Here is a 21,838-nt window from a genome sequence, read left to right as displayed (position 1 = left end):
CCGTCGCAAAAGGCCCCGTTGTAAAGTTGTCATGTTCCAAACACATCACCCCTACATCCATGCTTTTCATACTCCTTATAGTGTATGGGGACAATGGTTTTCAAGCTCTCGTTTCAATAGACCGAGCAACCAAATCCATAGGTGCTCTGTCTAGCGATTTGAACGGTATTTCTTCATATGGAATAGTATAGATATCCATTTCATTCTCCAGCTTCTTGAGGCATGCGACAGTTTGGCAGATATGTCACAAAAGCAACTTGTGTACGTATGAATTATATCACTTTTCCAGACGGTGGTCCTTCATTATGTTGCATATTGTTGCCTAGTGCAGGTAGACGGCTTTGTGTTTACGTATTCTCACTAATTGTAAGACTGCACTTTGCTTACCATGACTGGGTTATGACTTGTTGCAGGTCTCTTTCTGGAGCCCCCCAGTGGCACAGCGGTATGTCTGCTCACTTATACCGCTAGAAACCGGGTTTCGATACCCGTGGTGGGCAGAGCACAGATAGCCCATTGTGTAGCTTTGTGCTTAACTACAAACAAACAAATAAACTATTTCTGGATGGTCCTGGTGCCTCAACTTCATCTACATGTACATTCCTTTGTCTTCCAACGCCATTTAGTACAAAGAAAAGCCCTGTCTTGATAATTATATATTCCCGATCTGAACAATTCTTTAAGATCTGAGTTTATGAATTTCTACGTAGGAAAAGGATGTTACATACTTTCCCAAAAATAGATAAATTTTCGGTCACTTTACACTACCCATACAACGCCAAACAATGTCAAAATGTAGTTCTGAAACATTCCGCTCCACCACAACTGTATACCGGCGTTGATTATCACGTTATTTGCAGATCTTCATATTGAAAATCGTTTTAACATATTGTACGGAACTCTTTGTATACACTAAATAGCGGTTCCATTTTTCATAAAATTTTCTTTTTATATCATGAATCAAAGAGCAGAAAAATGTTCAGTGTTTCGTAAATTTCCTTATTTCAACAATAATACCAGAATATCGGCAACAGTGGGTGAAGGAATAAAATTGATTTAAATTCTAAAGGAGGTGCTAACATTCACTAACATTTACTTTTTACTCTTTGTTGATGTTTTCAAACACAGCACAAATAATTAGTTACTATCCCTATATATATAATTATTGAACAAAGCAGAGGGCTGGTCATGTCATGCTTTATTTGTTACAACCATTGTCCTCATACTATTAGCAACAGTGGCGGCATGTTAAGCACGTATATATGTGGGTCACAGTGAAGCCTGAAATAAACAAAAACTTCATAGAGCAAGATTATTAGATAATGTAGAGCTAAAGGACATAATGTTTCGAAAAAAAGAAGCGTTCAATGTTTTCCACTGGAGCATAAAAATTCGCACAGCAGAGTGCGTACGACAACATCAAGCTAAAAAAACAAACACCAGTTTAATCTGGAACAAAGTTCTCTTTCGCAGAGTGAAGGCTGTGGTTACAATAGAAAGCCTTCTTGCACAAAAAGCTATTGCAGTAAAGCTGGGTAAATGTTTTAGTACTATTAACATAATAAATAATGATTTGAAGCTGGCAAGGGCTCACAAACTTCCATTCACATATCGAATAAATGATTGTTTTCATGATTAACCTTAGTAACACTGACTAGAATTTATTTTACCATGAAGGAGCTACCCAAGAAAACTAAACCCAAGAACTAAAGCTTAGAAGTTTATGTAATAACCTAAAATGCATTGACTTATGTATGAACGTTACAAAAATAATTAATAAAAAGTCTTAATATAGAATACTTCTACAGCTCTCAGTTGTAATTGTCTCGATTGTAAACTCATCTTATTACAATCACTGGTAAGGGTAATTAGCTTATCAGCCATGTTTAAACACTCAAATACTGTTTAGTTCCCCTAAACAATTAATTTGTAATATTGATATGCTAGCTGTGTTATTTCAATGATCAACTATTGTATTTATCTATTTGTAGGAGACATACACAATAACCCAGTAGAAACTTTTTATTTTTTAAATTTTACCAGTGTAACTGAAACCGTTAAGAGAACAGGTGTGGCAGGTGTTTCTTTTCCATTTAGTATAGGAGAACACGAATTAACCTTATAAAATTTTCGAAAGTTGTGACACATACACACTAAGCATGTGCGTAGGTTTAATAATAAAGAACTGTTTCTAAAATGTAGCGAACTTGTTGTTGTCCTGCTTACACGTTGTCGTGGGTCGTTTTCCTTTGGTACCTGTGGATTTCTCTCCCGGATGATGTCTTAGAGGAATTCTGTGGTTTTTATAGTGAGGTTAACTGTGTAGATATAGCGACATCTAGAGAATGTGTCCTTTAGTTTTACTTATGAGGTGACAAAATGTGACTTAGCTAGCACCAGTGGCGTAGCAAATACCCCCCACAACCATTGCAGTGCGGAGGGTCCCGAGCTTAGGGAGCCCTCAATTTCTTTTAACTTATCCATGTACATCCGGCACATGTCAGGTGCCCGCAGAATTTTAAAAACATAACAAGGATGGCAGGGAAGCCAGGGTTACAGGGATACTTCGTAATTCGCACTCTGGAGCCTACACAAGCCCATAATAACTTTGTTAGATGGCTCTATCGGGAGCCCGTAGTGACTGTTGAGTTAAACAGCCATGTCGCCGCTTTTGCTTAGAAAAGACAAAACAAATCCTTTGCGCAAAGCCGTTCCACGAGGGGGGGGGGGGGCAGACGTGATTTTTGCGGGGAGGCCCCGCCATCTTGCCCTACGCCACTGGCTAACACATGTGTTCTAGGACAGTTTGTTTGGAATTAAGCACAAAGCTAAACAATGGGCTATCTGTGCTCTGCCCACCATAGGTATAGAAACCAGGTTTCTAGCGTTGTGAGCTCGCAGACATACCGCTGTGCCACTGGGGGCTTCTAGGACAGATTGCCTTATTGTTTTTTATATATATCTAGTGGTTAACTCTCTCAATCTTATATAAATTTCATTTACATTTCTCAGAGATTTCCCACTCATTAAGACCTCTCTCCAGCCTCCAGAGAGAAGCACTGTCTGCTCTTTCGTGTATACGTGACCTGTTGAATTGTATTTATTTGTCTTTTGTAAAATAGAGAATACTTGGTTTTTCATCAACAAGTTGTGCCAAATTTCTTTTTTCAGTTCAGTTAGGTACGAAACACTGCTTAAAGTTTTCTGCCATTCCTCTGGTTTCTGCGGTTATTATTCTTACATGTACTTGAGAATACCACAAACTTATATTATATATACACACTCAGAATGTGCTCATAAATCAAAATATTTTATTTTCAATGACATTCTTAAAAATACTCTCAGGTGGTTCTGGTCAAAAATAAACATAACAAAATTGTAACTATGAAAGACTAAGCACAGTTATAAACAGTATTATATCTCTTAGAAAACTGAACTATGTAGCATGTTTTTGGTTCTGGAAAACTAAAAACATATTTATCTGAACAGAATTGAAAAAACAACAAAACAAACAAAGACAACTGTATATTTTACAAAACGTCATTTAATAATGACCATGGTTTCGCCAGTAAATGCATCATCAGGTACAGCAAAACCATGGTCATTAAAAATGAAGTTTTTGTGAAAAGTACAATTGTCGTTGTTTTTTTTCCTCAATTCTATAGTAATGGAGTTTCACCAAGTACCGACTATTTCAAGTATCGATTGTGTATTTATTTGCTTTTTAAACTTTACCAGCATAACTACATAGAGAAATATATTGTGTTTAATAGACCAAATTATAACTTTTGAATTATTATAACTATTTTAGGTACATATGTATGTCAGATTAGTGCATGTGTGAATGCATTTTTTATTGGTTACACAGGGTAGTAAGAAACTGAAGTATTTTTAGTAACATGTGTGAAATTTTCAGGTTAACTAGTTGTGATTAATCGCTTCAATAATTTAGTCAAGTATTTGTTTTTTGCTTTTTTGTTGTTGCTGCTGCTGTTAAGCCCAAAGTTACATAAAGGGCTATGTATGTTCTGCCGATTTTTAGCGTTGTAAGCCCACAGACTTACTGTTGAACCAACAGGGTGGAGGTCTAGTCAACTTTATTATAAGTTAAATATCGCATGTATGCATTCTAGCTCATTGTTAAGACTTAACTTTAACTTTCTTTGACAAAAAAACACATTTAACATAGTAAACCCCTGCATAATTAAAGACAAATAAAAATAAATATGTTCCCTAGATATGCATCACCTAAACTTAAACTAAAAGTATATGTGCTATAAATTACATTTAAACATTACCTTTATCTACGCAAACGATATCCGGTTTCAGTTTTGATTTTCTAAAAGATAGTGCTACCTATAGGAGTTTTTTGGTAACGAGAGTTTAACCAATGAAACTGATTGAGAGGGGGTGCGAAATTGAGTGTCACTGTCAAAGGCAAAATGGAAGGGTGTAGGTGGTGGCATCGAAGACATCATGGTCAATAGTGAAAATTAGGGGAAAATGAAATAATGTCAGCTGCAGTAAGTAATATTTTTGTTCTTAAATATGAGATTCTGTATAAACAAACTTTTTAATTTGAAGAATGTAGACATAAAAATATTTATCAGGAACCAACGAAGGTACTCAGTAAAAATTACTTTAATTTTAAAGTTTATGGTTTAACTGCGACTGAGTGCTAGTGCTACAATACAGTCTACGCTACTGCTTAAGTTACGTTATTTTTCTCGTGGAATTAATTTACAAATAATAATAATACAAGTTACAGCCATTGCACATGATGAATAATGACCAGACAATCCCCTGCCAGTATTAAATAATACTATAACTGTATTTAATTTATGGCTGTATGAGTATTGATTTGTGTAATGGTGATAGCTTTAAATGTTTGAAGTTTGAGAGAAACTCGCGACTGTTTTTTATTTTTGCTTAATTTAGCAAGTAACCCTAAGTTACTACTACTAATAGTAAAAGTTAGGCCCATATTTTTACGTTTTGAATGAAGAATAGTATTAACTATTTCTATTGGCAATGTTTTTTACTGTTGTTATTGTAATTGAAACAAGAAAAAAATTATAAATATGATATAGATAGTGTCTGTGTGGAAGACTACAAATAAATTCAACTTCTCTAAGTTAGTATAAAATATATACTTGACGATTTAAATTGATATGTTAACAATTTTTGTGTTATACATATTAATTCCATTGTATCATGTTTTATCTAGTCAGTTTATTTTAGTTATGAGTTTTAATTTTTAAAAAAATATTTGTGTTACCATATTGAGAAACATATTTTGAAAATAGGCAATTCTTAGTAAATTTTTATTCAAAGTATGTTTAAAAAAACATTGTAACACAGACAATGTGATTATAATTGGAAATATTAGTACTTTTATTGGCTGACATTAAACATTATTTAATGTTGATCTATTATAAAAGCTACAGCTTACTCTCACTTACAACTCTGGTTTATTATATAAAAATTTCAGAAAATTTAAAGTGTGTAATAGTGCATGATGAAAATCTTCCAAATAGAAGTCTAAAAATGTTTCTAACATCATTTGTAATTTCATAGTAGTTTTAATGTAAGTTAAGTCTTGGTTGGGCGATAATAACATTTCACCCTGCAATATTAAAATATATATATTTGTTTATAATTTTATTGAATATTTTGGTGAGGGCCATATTATAATTAGAGTGAAGGACATTTAATGGATTTCAAAATACTAAAGACGGATGTAAAAAATATAAATACAAACTCTACCTTATCAAGAAAATAACTTTACAATCTCATTAATCTGAGAAATAATTTTACCAAATAAAAAGCCTAGAATAGGTTTCCAAGCTTAAACTTGTTATTCCTAATATTTAAGTTTACATTTTGCATTCCACCCCCAGACTTGGGTATACATGGGTAAATTATCCAGCTCTTAACAACTTTAAACATCTGAATCAGTTCACTTCTATTTGTTTTATGGTCTAGAGAAAACAAGTTTAAGTCTTGCAACTTCTCTTTATAGTGCTGAAAATTTTTAAGCCAGATTTTATTCTAATATCCTGTTCAAGTGCTCTTTCCAGTTTGAGCTTCTTTTTTTTTCGTAAAACAAGTCACCAAAAGCTGCATAAAACATTCTAAATGAAAGCTTACTAGAAGTTTATACAAAGTCATAATAACCCTATTACACTCTCATTAAAAATTGTATAAATAGATCCCATAACTCTGTTAGCTCTTTCACCAAAACAATCAACAGATGACCTTATAGTTTTTATCACACCTTAAATGCATTTTCTCAAAATTACAAACTTCCTTGTATTAAAACTCATTTAATATGTTTTTGTTTTATCATTAAGACTATAAGTTCTGAGTAAGAGGAATATTATTAACAGTATTAGCCTTTCCCAGAAATTTAATATCAGAAATGTTATTGTCTAAGAAGCTACTACATCTAAACAATTGATATAAATAATAAAAACAAAATGTCTGTAATACTCCACAAGTCACATTCTTCTTGTCAGAAAAATATCCATGTGATTGAACCACTGTCATTATAGTATACTGTGAAGATTTAATATTCTTGAAAATACTAGTATTTACAGTTAAACATATGCATTATTTTGCCCTATTTTCAGGAGCAGAGACAGTTTCCATACAAAGTATGGAGCTGCAACAGGGATATAAGGAAATCGGTTATGGCAGCTTCACTTTCAGATATCAGAGTAAAAGGTGAGAACCATTTAAATATTTGTTCCTTTTTGATCATTCACAAGCTTTGAAGGTAATTAATTCAGTTCTTCATGTTAGTAAATGTAAATTTGTTGATTAAACTTCAGTAACATGTAATAATTACCTGAATGTGCATACCTAACCATATTTTTTCATGCAGGTGACCAAATTAAATTATTAATTATTAGAGGATGTTAGTAATTAGATTTTTTCATAAGAAAACAGGTTGGAATGACAGAAAATTCACTTATAGTTGAAATTTACATCATCACATAAATTTGTTATTGAATTGTTCCCTTTCACATCTATTGTTGCTCCTTATTGTAACTATGTATTTGTTTTCTATTTGTGTTATCTTGTTATTAAACTATTAATGTAGTTATATTTTCATGTTTTTATTTTTTGGGGTGTTTTGAGAATCAGCCAAAAATCCAGAGGGATAGCATAATTAAATACAAACTGACCTTTAAAATGCATTTTAGTATGTTACTTCATATTTGTCAGTAACTTTCAATTGGTACTATTATTGAAGACATTTTTACATATCTTGTAAAATTTTGAAGTGTTTGTGTCAGCATAAATAAAAAATTGTAACCTGTACCTTACAAACTAATAAATATTAGCATTATATTTATCTAATATTTGTTTAAAAGTATTAAATTAACATGTCATTAAGCTTGTGGTTGACAACATTTACTGTATTATTGTCTCTTTCTTGTTTAAATTGTAAGTAGTGTCATACAGTTTCTGTTTAAAATGTCAATAGTCAATAATATTGAAATAAAATGTGTACTTCCTCCTTATATTTAAAAACTTTTTCTGAAAAGTATATAGTAAAACTTCTTATAGCTTGTAACACAAATTAGAAACTGTAATTTTGTGTACAGTCTTGATTTATAATGAATTTTGTAAGAGTTTGTTGGCTACAGTTGCAAACACCTGTTATCCTGTAATTTTTTAAATGATTTACTTCTTATTATAAATTGTATATCCAGGGCTTTTAAGAAATATTATTAGTTATAAGATTGGTTTTTATGTTAAAGAGTAAACTGCAATTCTGGAAGTTTTTTATTTCTCTCTATCAAATAAATGAGCATTTTTAAATAGTATTATTCTTTGATCTTGCATTTAACCGAAATATTACAACTGAACCAGATAAATCTACACAGTTTGGTGCAAAATTAGTTATATTAGTTTTTGGATGCATGATTGTAGATATTGAGACAGCTAAAAATATGAACATATGTTAGAACAACAAAGTACATGAGATATGTTAGTTATGTGATTTAATACAAATAAAAATAACTTTATTATGTTAGTTTTATACATAAAATATTTTGCCTTATGTTTCTAAATTATCAAGGTTTACCTGAAGATGCTACATGTAGTGTTGTATAAAAGTCTATCAAAAGCTTTGTTGTATTTAATACTGCAGTCCTGAATGCATATGTTAATAATTAGATTTATATATGAAATGGGATATATATATATATGTATATCAAAGTTTCAGATAAAAACCTGAGTCATACCATACACCAAGATTAAGTGCCACTTTGAAATCTAAAAAAACAACAAAAACTAAGACATAATTGTACAATTCAGTGAAAATTCAATTCAATGTAAAACTAATTTGGAACAAGTACTGCCTGCAGGCTTATAACACTTCAAATCAAGTTTCAATACCCATGGTAGGCAGTAAGCACATTGTTTAGCTTTAGGCTTAACAATAACCAAATCAATGTTAATTTTCCTTTGGATAATAACTATCCCTTGTAAAAGCTCCTTTTCTGTATAGCAGTAATGTAAAGCAGGAAACAAATTACTTGCAACACCTTATGATGGATATTGGATATTTATAGCATATATTAATTTATTTTTGCATAACTAATTTCAACCTATATTTCTGTTATTAAATAGGCTTTTGGTAACAGCATTTTGATCCTTTAAGAAATTTAAATGAAAATTACTTTAATCAAAGAATAGATAGAGTAATGTAATAATAAATCTTATTTTACAGACATGAGGTAAAATTGGCAACATGAATATCTATGAAGAGGTAACTGTAAATTTGACATTTGATTTGAATTAGCTTTAAAACAGGATAGAATTATTTTCATTTTGAATTTATTTACGTAAAGACCAAAATTTGACATATAATTCTATAATAGAAAACTTTTGCTTAAAATCAGAACTTTAACTAAAATTCGCTGCATTTATTTTGAATTTTTTACTTTCACATTATTCAAGTATACTATAGCTTGTAGTGTTTGCTAATCAATTAATCAATGGCCCAGTGTTCTTCAAACTTTGGTTTGGACAAGCAAAAAAAAAACAACATTGGTGCAGGTGGTGTCATTTCGTTGTCCTCCCTCAGTAAACAGTTCAATAACAAAAAAGCCACTTCTCTGATCACCAGTCTAAAATTAGTGACAGTGGCAAAAAGCCTTAGTAGCTTTGCCAGAACAAATACAGGACAAGCAAGTTTGGTGGCAACATTTCAATTACTTGGAATAATTAAAAACCCTAATTTTGATTACTTCATTATTTTTATGACACTTGATTTAATTGTAAATTTGTTTAAGATACTAATTTTAAGTGAGTAAGATGCCAAACATTATTCACTTGTAGTATTTCTCATTTTTGCTTCATTTTGGAAAACAATTAACATATCAATTATAAAACATTACAGTAGCATGTCGAAAATTGACAACTTGAAGCAATTTCATAGTTTAAAAGTAACTTTCTCATCGAAAGAAGTTTTAAGCATTTTTGTCACCTGCATTCATTATGAATATCCACAAGACCTACTTTTCTGAGTTTTAACAAAATCACGTTTGATTTTAATCAGTTGGTTTCTGAAATTTTTTCCTATACATTTATAAACACTCAAAAATAATCATAAACCATTGTATTTTGTTTGATACTATACTTTTGTATACATATTTACAAAATATAAATTAAGTTACATTGTTATTCAGCATTCTAACTCTGTAATATGGTACTTGATAAGGAAATGAGAAAAATTAGGTAAATAATAATTAAAACACCTTATAACACAAACATTTGTGAATGTGAATTACCAACTTTCTTTGGAAAAGCTTGGGCTATCAGTTTCCTTTAATTCAGGTCTACCTTCCACAAATACTCAGTGTATTAGTGTCTTTAATGTACATTTAGGCCTATCTTGTAAAGTATTAAAGTTTGAGGGTTTCAATTTATTATTGTACAATATCAATAAATTTTCATGAACTGGAATGTGAACCTACATTTCATGTTTATAACACAGGGTTCTATAATGGATAAGAAGAATAAAAACTTAATTAAGTCCATTCTAATTTGTTTTGAAGATAATCATAAGTTAAAAAGTGCATGTAATTTCCAAAGAGAAGTTCTAAAGAAAAATACTTGAACCTAGTATTTATTACTACCTGTTAGGCTACACAAGGATGAAATTTCTCTAGTTTGTTTTTGAGAGAGTAAGTTTTGGCACTTTTGCACTCCCAGGGTATGCCAAGGCCAGTCAGTATGCTTAGCTTATTTACTACAGCTTATCTGATCAGTATTTTTCAAGAAGAGAAATGTATATAATTTGTAAAGAAACAAATAAAACAGTCTCATTAGATTTTATAAATGACATATCTTAATGTCTTAAAAGTGAAGTATAGGTATGTGCAATATATTAATGTTTTTGATCTATTTTTATTATTACAAAAGCATTCAGGAAATAAATCGAGAGTTTACATATTAAACTTTTAAATCATATTATATATAGTCTTAAAAGTAATTTTACTAAATCTGATTTTAAGCTACATTATGGCTGTTATCTGCAATGTGTTTTTAACTCAAAAGTATCACAATTTTATTATAAAAGTTGGACAGTCTATATCATAAGTTAGGTGAATTAATCTTAACCCATTTTTATAGACTATCTTGTATTCTAAAAACAAATAGGCTACTCAATTAGTAGAAACTTTACCTTTGTGTCTAATTTCTGTGATCATTGAGGTTACTCAACTTGTAAGAGTTTTCAAATTGTGTCAGTAAAACAAACACAAATAATATAACTGAATAGAATAAATGTAATATTTTGTTAGAAAATGGCAGTTGACTAACTGGTGATAAAGTGCTCGAATTTCTTCTTTACTATAGGTGGAGAAAAACTAGGTTACAGTAACCCCTCCGAGCTCAAAGTGGTGCTAGAAAGTGATGGAACAGAGGTTGAAGATGATAATTACTTTAAAACAGTGGATAAAGACACAATCTTCATCCTGCTCCGTCCTGCGGAACGGTGGTTCCCCCCTAGCATGGAAACATTACGAGCAGGTGAGTATTCAATCTGTTATTCTTAATAATACAAGAAGAAACTGAGTGAGTCTAATTAGGAAGAAATGACATAATAGTTCAACCATAGAACAATAGAACACTTCATATGTAGCAGAGCAAACAGTGTTAATTTACTTGATGACATTCAGTTTTATAATACAACAAATATTGAAACTGGAGATATTTGTTAAATGAATACAGTTGTTAATAATTTAATAAATATCATTTATGAGTAGTGTGAATGTATTTATGGAATCTTTTTATCACAAAGCATTTTAGACTTCTGTAAGTTGTCTTCTGTGCTTATACCTGTATATTGGTTTAAGTTAGTTATTAAAAAAAAAAGTCTTCTTTCATTTTCCCATGATTTGAAACTTAAAATGTTATTGTTTAACTTATCTTTTACTTTCAATTTCATGGTAGACAATTTCAGTAAAATCCAGAGTTTAACCCTTTTTTCTGATTTCCATTCCTAGATTAAAACTATATACCCCTCCTATTTTATTATGCAATTTATGTAAACTCTCCTCCACTTCCAGGACAGTAGGACATGTTAATTAGTAAAAACAGCTCTCATTCTTTTGTTTTTCAGGGAGTTTCAAATATTATTTCTTTTTTTACATCACCATGCATTTTGTACTTAATAAAAGGAAGCCTTCACATTGTAAATTTAATCCTTTTCTTAATGCTTAAAGCCTGTCTGACCAGTTTACAAATATGTTATCTGCTTTATATTTGGTACATTCTTTGTGAAACATAACTACTCTTTTATAACCAGATTGTCAGACTTTTTGTTGTTTTTTTGGGTGGTCATTTCCTCTGACTATCTCTCCTACTGTTTGGCAATGCTTCTTCATTGAAATTCAGTTGAAAATATACTTTCACATCTGTTACTTATGCTTGGGCTTCTCATTAATAGAAATTATTAAACATCTTTTCAATTGTAGTTAAGTGTTTCAGTAGAGATCAACTTGTGTACTATAATATCTGTTGATGATTTTATTTGTACTTAAAACCATGTTAACTTGTATTATATTGATTGATCTGTTATTAATCTAAAATGATGTATTCTTTAGACTTTATAGTCATTTCCTTTATACTTTATGTAATTTACTCTTGAAGGTGATTTAAGTAAGTGGGGCAGGATTGCAAATTTTTTTAACTTTCCATTTCTCTGAGGTAAGCTAATATTTTGTACTGAAAAAAAAAAGAAATAAGATTATACTTTGCATAAAGTAAACCACTTGTAATGTTCCATATATCTTTTGGTATTATAATTTCAAGTTTGAGATATTTTGTGAAAGAAACCAAATGAAGCTATAAACATTTCTTTAGTAACTACTCAATGAACACTTCTTCAGTGTTATGAGTCATAGGCTGGTTGCTCTGTTACAGATTAGTAGAATAAGGTTTATTAGTCTTGTGTCGTTCTCCACCTTCCTGTTACATAGTAGTAGGAGTATAAGACATATACTAGTGTCGGGAACAAAATAGTTTGGTAGATTTTGTCACAATGTTAAGTTATGTTTGCTAATTGTCAATTAAAGGCTTTTACTTATACTTCTTAATAGTATAAATATGTAATGTGTTGTTGTTGTTGGGCTTAGGATTCTTCTACAGTAGGTGTCTGTGACTTGTTGGCAATAAAATCAATGATAAATGAATAGCACGCACTTCACTTCGTTTTCAAAATAATATATATATATATATATTCGGAACAAGTTAAATGTATATACCATAAATTCTTTACAATATAGAGATTACAGGCATATCATAAACACTATATATAGTTCTCTTCTTCTTGTCAAAAGTCCACTTAGGCCTATTCAGTTGCTTTAGAATTTCAGTTGACAACCCAAACTATTTTTCTCTATTTCTATCACACTAGTATTCTGTGTATAATTCTCTTACAATTATAGCGTGAGTTACCACAGTTGTATACTGCTCTTCCAGTAATCGTTTGGTCCTCGTACTTCAAATAACATCTGTTCCTTTTATCAAAGTGCACTCAGGCTGGTTCAATTACTTTAGAACTTGCTTTGACAGAATAAACTATACTTCTTATTTCTTTTAAAACTTAGTTTTCATCTAACATATTAATCATTAGACCTATATTAACCATTAGGCCTTTCATTCCTATGGCAGTTATCTAACATTTAACTTTCCTTGGCCAAACTTCTACTTCCTGTGACTTTACTTTCTAATCTGCTCTGTCTGTCTGCTGTTTCCGCTTGTCTCACACTATTTATATGTTTATCACTTAATCATTTGCCCACCGTCTAGAAATCTCAATATTCTCGACATCTGTGTATTGCATGCGACATTCGATAGTCTCAACATCAATGAATTATAAACACAACTTCCAACAATTGTCTGCTTTTAACTTTTTTATTATAAAAAAAACTAAACAGTCATGAAATTTTAACTCTCAAAATAAATCAATTAATACTATCTACACTAAACAGTCTTTTATATCATGACAGATTTGATTAGCAGAAACTGCTAATAAATATTGAAGTTGATTAACAATTAGTAAATATTGCATAGCAGCTTTTTTAACATTCATCATTTTAACACATTATGGCAACTAAATCCAGCACTAAAAGTCTTAGCTCTTTGTAAAAGCATCCATTAATGAAAAAGAGGTAAATGGTATGTTTTATTATAATAACACTTTTATTCAGCTTCAAACCCTAATACTTAATTGTACCGCACATGGCATTTCATGAACAAAATAGTTCCTGGTATATATAAAGTAAAACTTCAAAACTGCAAGAAATACCAAACACCCCAACTGTCACAAAATACTGCAACAATCAATCAACCAGACAAAGAAGTGACTTGAATATATTGCCATTGAACAAGGTTGCCACAAATCGTTTTTCCAATAAATAAGGTTTATTTATTTTTTCTTTTTTTGGTGAGACCTCATCACAACATGGTCTCTTTGGCTTTTTGAAAAAGAAAATGTCTAGTGACTTTTCAGCGGAAAATGCAGCACGGGGTGGGCCAGTTTTCTTATTTCTGACAGTTATCTCAAGAGAATCAACTGACAGTGTTGACTTCCAGTCTGTTTTGAATTTGTTCATGATAAAAAAATATCTTTCCATAATGCCAATAGACCATCGTAAAACTTGCAAAATATTTATGTTCTTGCTTACTGTTGAAAACTTTTTGAAATAATATTTGCCCAAATAATAGAAGGTTCAGATTTGTTTGCAAAATTGTCCCTCACAAATATTTTAAGTTGATTCCATTCAGGTAAAACATTACTCTCCTCACACTTGCATAAGGAAGATTTTTAAAGTAGTCATCCACTTTTGTCATTTCATCATTACCGTAGGTGTTAAGGATATTTTCATGATCATTTGACAAAAGCCTTGTATCCAGAAGTTTTGAACATCCCAATATTTCATTTTCCATGTTAAATTGATTCCCCACATTCTTTTTCAATGATGTCAACATACTTTTTAGAGTGCTTCAAGAAAAAAGTTCAAACCAGGTTTGACACCAGTTTGGTACATGACTGGTTCAGGTTCCAAACTGTCAGATGTTTCAGTGGACTGCTTAGCAGCTTGAATGAGGTTTCTAAGCTTACTACTACTAGCACCAGGGATTTTGTATTGGATCTTCATGTTGCAGAGAGTTTGTTTCAAATTTTTCAATGATGCAAATACCAGAGGGGCATCAACTATCTCCATTTGCCAACTTTGAGAGAGCCTTGACATAGATTGGAGGAGGTTCTCAAAATACAGCAATTGAGTTACAAATTTGAAGGATGTGAGTTTATCAAGAATACCTTTTACCTTGGCCTGATCATTGGTTTTATCAATGGCCATACTTTACATATAACATTATAGCATTTTAACAAAGCTTGAGTAGCCTGAAGTTTATGCTGTACCCAATGAGTGCCTTGTGCTTCGAGTGGTTTGTGGACAGTTTGATCCATAATGCCAAGGGACCTAAGCTCCTTAAGTCTTTTTGGACTAGTTTTGTAGGCATAAAACAAATGTTAAATAATAAAATGTTAGTTATCTCAGAGAAGTGTTTTGCCAAGTGCATCCTTCATGACTAGTTCTAACCTATGGTTGAAACAATGCACACTGATTAGCCCAGGGATTTCAGACCTCATTAGGATAGCTAAACCCCTTTTCCACCTAAGATTAACATTTTACCCACTTACACCTATTCCTACCAAGTATTTCTTGTAGTGTTCCATGTCCATGCTTAAAAAGTATTTTCAAGTAGCTTCTTCAAACCTTCTGTGGTTCCATTTTAAACATCTTTCAGAGCCAAAAAAGTTGAATTTAATTGTTCTTTATCATTAACAAGTATTATGTATATAAGCTCCTTTTCTTGAACACCACTGTCAGTACTACCATTAGTTAAAACTGAGTAAAACAGTGCCTTATTGATCAGTTCCTTCAAATCTTGGACCATAGCATCATTTATATATGACGTTAATTCCTTACAACCCATTTCATTGTGGTAGGTTCCCCCAAAATCCACACCATGTTTTTTTTTCACTGCTACAAGTGTAGGAAATTTCTTAAGCTATTACTTCTTTTGCCATAACATAAGCAATATCCATCTTGTTCAGCTTTTACACATGGCTCTTTCTGAAAAAAATATTATGATATGAATTAATTAGGAAATAATTTATAAGCAAAAATATAATATCTATTGCTATCTTCCATTGGGTGTTCACTTTAAACGTAGAAAAATTCTCTCCCCCACACAGAAACTTTTACTACGTTTTTCTTAATCCTTGTGTACTACTATCATTACGGTACCTTTATAGCCTAAGCAAGTTTTTTTAAGGAAAATAAAATCATGTGTCTGTGTATTTTCTACATTCATTTCATAAAAGAAATTGAACAATATCTATCTTCTCATATTGTACATAAGATAAAGCCAAAAATTAATTGATACAGTCATCTTCATAAGATCTGGATAGATTATACACAGCTCAATTTGTGAGAGGAAAACAAAATGGTAAAGGTAATCATACAGTCCAATAATTTCATAGAATGAGGTCAACTTGTAGGCTATATAACATAAGCCTAGTCCACAGATGCTCCAAAGATTAACCAGCTGTACACTTTGGCCTTTTATGTATAGGCTAACATAGTTATTGTGGGTGACTGACATAAGTTTTTACCAAGAGGTGTTGTCTGATAAATATTTTGGATACTGCTTAGCAAATTCTGTAGCCGTATTGCTTTTGTGCTGTTCAGTCATTGTATGTTTCATAATATTGTGTGTTGTTTCGGTGCATTTCCAGTAACTCCTACAATAAAATTCTTACTAAACTTTCTAAGGCATCGAAGTTTGGTTCGAAAGTTTGACATAATGAGCACAATATTTTTGTAACATGATTTGGACCTTCAGTTTTGATAGTTTTGTTACTCCATAACAAAATATATTCAATACAATTAAATTGATTGAAATACCTTATTATACTTTTGTATTGTGGTATTTAGCATGTAGTAAACATTTTAATATATATATGAAAGTATATGAAATTCTAAACCTATGAATAAACCTGAATCCTGATTTGATAAGTCTGGAAATTATATTCCTGTTTTACCTGCAAAATGAAAATGTAATGAAGAATCATCATGAAAAAAAAAAGTTTGTTTATTTTATTGTGATAAACCAGATACTTGCACAAGGTAAAAATTTATACTTCCTATTTTAGAACCAAAGATTTGCAATTCCAAAAAAGTAGTCTTAAATTGCCTAAAATGCACATAAAATAAAGGTTATTTCATTGATATATTTTTCTTCTATGTACATTGAGATGTCCGTGATAATGAAGAATGTTATGTTTCTAACAATATTTTTTATTAGCCATCACAGCCATCCCTCGAATTGTTTGTGAAGCTATCAATAGCCTGGAACTTGTAGACAAACAGCCATCATGGAAGATTATGGACAACAAGGGTCGTATTACAGTTGTGTTACACTGGGATCAGAGAGATATCCACAGGCGGCCAGGCCGCCAGCCGTCCACCAAGCAGGTTCCCGTATGGAGAGTAGAAGTGATGTCACAAGAAGCCCAGACTGCTGACCAAACCACTGCCGACACCAGAGACCTCTCTGCTCAGAGAGGAGCTCGTGCCAAACTTAGTCTTGAAGGTCTTGGACCGAGGCCTCCTTCTCGTATGCTGCCAAAAAAAAACCTGGAAAAGGAAAATGAAGTAAGTTTCATTTGTTAATCATTTTTTAGGATATTATTCTAATTTTTGCTTGAAAAATTAGATAATAAGGTACAAACTTTTCTAAAAGTTATTCAAACTTTTCAGGAGTTGCCAGAAGAAGGGATAGCTGCTGGACTCAGTGGAGTTGGTGCACAACGCAAAGCTGGAAAAGGCCATGTTCGCTTTCTAAATGTTACCCAAGAGTCAAAAATTTCTCAAAATGATGAGTCTGAATCAGACACAGAAAATACAGCTTATGAGGATGAACAACTCTCGGAACGTTATCTTTTGCTGACTGATCAACTATCTTTGGAGCAAAACCGCCACTTGACTATTAAAGATATTGGTGTTATTCTAGAAAGGCTCAGTTCTAAAATAGTAGATGTAGACAAATTAGAGCGAGAGAAGGAGAGCTCTGAGGTACACAACTGGACAATCAAGGCAACTATTCGCGGAGAAGTACTTCGAGAGATTGGAGTCATCTATAATGGACAATACTATGGGATAATGGAGCATCCAGGGTACTTTTGATTGATGTTCTTACCTAAGAAATTGAAATTTATTCCAATCATTGATGCTCAGCTGCTGAGGTTTGGTGCTGCTAGTTATCAAAAGTATCCACCTTGTTCACTTACTGGCAAAAGCTCAAAGAATAAAACGTATAAAGTAAAGAGTGACTGGATTTTTGAGTGTAAGGTTTTTCTATGGTTCTAATATTTAAGAGCCAGCAGTTAGGTAATCTATTTAATGTTTTGCTAAAAGTTTACCCTTTTTAAGAAATACTGTGGATTTTTATAATTTTTGTTTCGTGTTTTCTACATAATTATTTTGACATTTATAAGTAATGAGTTTTGTCAATTAGAAGATAAAAGTTGTTTGGATGAGTAGTAGATAATTTTCTTATTTGGGTAATACTGTTCTTGTACATATTTATGAACAATATAAAAGTCAATCATAATGCTTGTTTTCTATCCTTAATTTTATTAAATGTACCATCACATGTTTTAAAGGACATTTTTGTGTGTTTATGAATGTACACGTGTAGGTATATTGATAGAAAGTTATAAAGAGCATTTTTAATGATGGATTACCATATACACGGGTTTGTCAATTTGTTACACAGGTCATAGTATCTATTTGTCTGTGTAGTTCTACAGGCCTGTAGTATAGGTTTACAGACCAGATTCATTGTATCATACCTTCTTAACACTGCCAAGAGTGGAAAGCTGGGTTGTGGTTGCCTACCCTTCAGGAATAAGAGTTTTCATTATGATCAGTTGTAAGGCATCAGGTAGGTTGAGAAATACAGTTTTCGAATAGTTTTTAATAAGAGGGTTCTGCCTGAAGGGATGTTAAGGTTCATTTTTTTATTTGAACTGGTGAATTTTATCATTATATAGTAGCTCAGGTTTTTGGTAATTCATGTGAGTGTTCACTGCTTGGATGTGTATACACTGTGGAGTACAGAAATTATAGCTGAGCCAGAAGCACAATTTTTAATGCTCACCTGTTTCTCATAGTATGTAGATCTTTGACAGCTTTGGATATTTTGCAAACAGTTTTATCCCGTGTACTATAGATAATTATGTGCATTTTTGGATAGGTACATGCAAGCACAAACTCCTGTCCTATAGCCTGTCACCATGCACCAGGCAACTTTGGTACCATACATTCACAGTTTTATTAATTTTCCTATAAGACTACAGCTTTGTGACCTATGTGGTGCTGTAGCAAGCCAAACTTGACCTCAGGGGTCAGCATGGTTGTCAGTTTCCTAGGGATGGTTCTCCCACATTCCTTATACCTGTAAAAAGTTGATACTTCTTATTTGTTCTTGATTCAGTTCTCAGAAGAACAAATGTTTTGTCTGTTAGCATTAGCTATACATATACATGTGTATGTGTGTATAATTATATTTATTTTAGATCAAAATTAAGGTCTAATGTTGGGAAATCAAATCATACTTACTTTGGAGAAAATAATGTCTTAATTATTGTTTAGTGTGTGAATGTGAAAACATTTTGAAAAAATATTAGAGATTATGAATCCTGTAAATTATAATTAAATTTAATAATATTTAGTGGTGGAATGAAGTTTAAGAAGATGAATTTAAATCAAAATTATTTACCAATTGCAAAAGTAATTTTGATTGGGCCATGTGTTAAAGTGAATGTACAACAACTAGGTAATTTTGGTTGAAATTTATTACATTGGCTTTTTAGTACTAGTCACAAAAGATAAAAAGAGAACAAACTTGTTATTATATCTACTATAAACTAATGAACACATACAATTTAAAAATACTTCATTAGGTTTTGATCTATGGATTTTGGGTTGATCTTCACATTTTTCATTTGCTATTATTTTTAATTTATGTTTGAAGCATTTTTTTATAGCATTTTAATATAAAATTTGTTTTACATTTTGTAGTTCAGCAAGAAGAATATTTGAAAGGTGATAACTTTTTAGAATATTTATATTGTGTATTAGAAAGATATTAAATAAATCAATTTTATTTTTGGAGCTGTACTTAAGTTGCAGATGTGTTACAGGAATAACAGTCAATCCCTTAGTATGGATGGTGGGTAATAGGGTGCTTCTGACTGACTACCTTTTCTCTGGTCAGTAGTAAAAAATTAGGGATGGCAGCATATAGCCTTAGTAGCTTTGCCATGAATACAAAACAAAACACACATTTTTATTAATCAAAAATACACTCGTATGTGTAGTTAGACTTTATAATCTCTCTCCATATGTGTCTGTTTAATTTGTTCTGTTTTTGTGTGTGGTAAGAATGGAACCTTAATATTCAGTATTAACATATACTAGTTTTAAGTGGAGCTATATCTATGTGCATTTTAGTTTGGGAGGTTATGATAAAATGCAAAATTAAGTTTTTTCTTATGCTATAGGATAATCTTTGGGTTCTAGATCATTTTTATTTTGTAGCATTAACTGATCCTTCAGTTGCACAAGAAAGAGTGAAATATAGAATAATTGAAGTATTCAAACATTTCCAAGTCACAGAGCCTCTAGCCCAAAGTAGTAAATATTAGTTCCATATATTTACCTTAGCTTAAATGTGCTTCTTCTGCATTTGTTACAATGTGTTCTTTAAATATTTGTTTTTAAAGGTATTTTTGTGTACATGGCAAAAACATTGTCAGTTTTATATATGAGTGTTTTGTTTCCAAACAAATTATTGTAAAACAATTGACTAGAGGCCTGTTAAACTTATAATACAAATATCAAAAAGTAGATTGTCACTTTCTCACCTAAACTGTACAGTGAACATCTTATCATTTAACTGAGAATACACTCACTTGAAAAATTGTTGCAGTTTCTACTTGCATAAGACAAGACTCACGTTAGTTAGAAATGCTATAAATATTTTAGCATTTTAATTCTATCAATACTTTTAACTCTTGTCAAATATGAGATTTTTATTATTAAGAATATAACTTTTTGAAGATCTTTGATTTAGGTGATAGTTAAATTAAAGAACACAAAACTTAATAATCATATAATAAATATTAATCTTGGTTGAAAACAGCATGTTAATATATATATATTAACTTAATTTTACATTCTTTTCATATAACAAATCTAAGTGTCCCTGCAGTTTTTGGATTTTATGAGAAGATTACTTATTACAAAAACTAAGTTGTGAAGTGTAATACCCAGTAGCCATCTTTTCCATGACTATTTATTGAAATTATAAATACTGAACATTTGTACAGATGAAACGTTTTAGTTTCAGGGATAAAAATTCATAATGTGTACTTGCAGCCTGCTTCTTCTAACAACCAGAAGATAATCTGAAAGATGGAAATGCTTCAGCTTTGACTCTAGTGCTGTTCATATCAGTTTTATTTTAGGAACTTACTCGGCACTCTGTGGTTTTCCTACTCTTAAATTTTTTGTTTTAATTGAAGGAATTGATATTAATATAACTAAATGTATGAATATAAAGTTTTGAAGAGATTGGACAGGTTTTCCTCTTTCGGAGACTTTGTTTTTACATTCTGGCTAAGATAAAACTCATTTTTATATAGCTGATGTTTCTTTTTCTTTTCAGAAAGTAAAGTTAGTCATGCCATATAATCATGAAAAATTTGTGAAAATAATTTGGTCATTGTTGTATTAATGATCTCTGTGTATTTTGTGAATATTGTTTGTGCTTGTTTAATGCCCCTGAGTGTACTTCTTTGTTGAAACGTGTTACATGCGTGTTTTCATGTTACGTTGAAACTAGTTTTTGGATGCCTTCCACTGAGTGGAGTTACTTCGCTGCCTCTTAACGGGTTGGTTGGAATTCACTGAACTTGTTTGGATTTCAATTCTAGTCTAGGTTTATACCTGAAGTATGTATAATCAAAGTTTGCTGATTTTGAGCTCAAATGTGTTTTGTATTGTTCAAGCTTCTTGCATTTTTCAGAAGTTTTTTTAATACTTTTAAGTATTTGTTTCATGTTCAGTTTTGTTTTTAGCATTTATGCATTTGGTATATATATATGATTACATCATTATAAAAACTTTACTTTCAGATATGTTGTGTGTGTCTGTATGAATTAAAAAATATTTAC

General features: G+C 31.3%; 1 protein-coding gene across 1 annotated transcript; it reads left to right on the top strand.

Moving 5' to 3' along the window:
* The first annotated feature begins 4,437 nt into the window (after positions 1-4,437).
* Positions 4,438-18,055, top strand: LOC111084986. The gene is made up of 5 exons (XM_022381787.1): positions 4,438-4,523; positions 6,633-6,726; positions 10,876-11,049; positions 16,903-17,252; positions 17,358-18,055. Exons 1-5 carry the CDS (start codon positions 4,512-4,514, stop codon positions 17,781-17,783), a joined length of 1,056 nt encoding a protein of 351 aa, XP_022237495.1. The 5' UTR covers positions 4,438-4,511; the 3' UTR covers positions 17,784-18,055.
* Positions 18,056-21,838: the final 3,783 nt, after the last annotated feature.

The sequence above is a fragment of the Limulus polyphemus genome, unplaced genomic scaffold (genome assembly GCF_000517525.1).
Source record: "Limulus polyphemus unplaced genomic scaffold, Limulus_polyphemus-2.1.2 Scaffold192, whole genome shotgun sequence".
NCBI lineage: Eukaryota > Metazoa > Arthropoda > Merostomata > Xiphosura > Limulidae > Limulus > Limulus polyphemus.
Note: the sequence above shows the minus strand (reverse complement) of the source record. Positions and strands in the feature narration are given on the sequence as shown.

Bases quoted from the DNA above. Each gene is read 5' to 3' on its own strand.
- LOC111084986 (XM_022381787.1), top strand. The intron at 11,050-16,902 runs GTGAGTATTCAA...ATTTTTTATTAG, and splicing joins CATGGAAACATTACGAGCAG to CCATCACAGCCATCCCTCGA. The intron at 17,253-17,357 runs GTAAGTTTCATT...CAAACTTTTCAG, and splicing joins ACCTGGAAAAGGAAAATGAA to GAGTTGCCAGAAGAAGGGAT.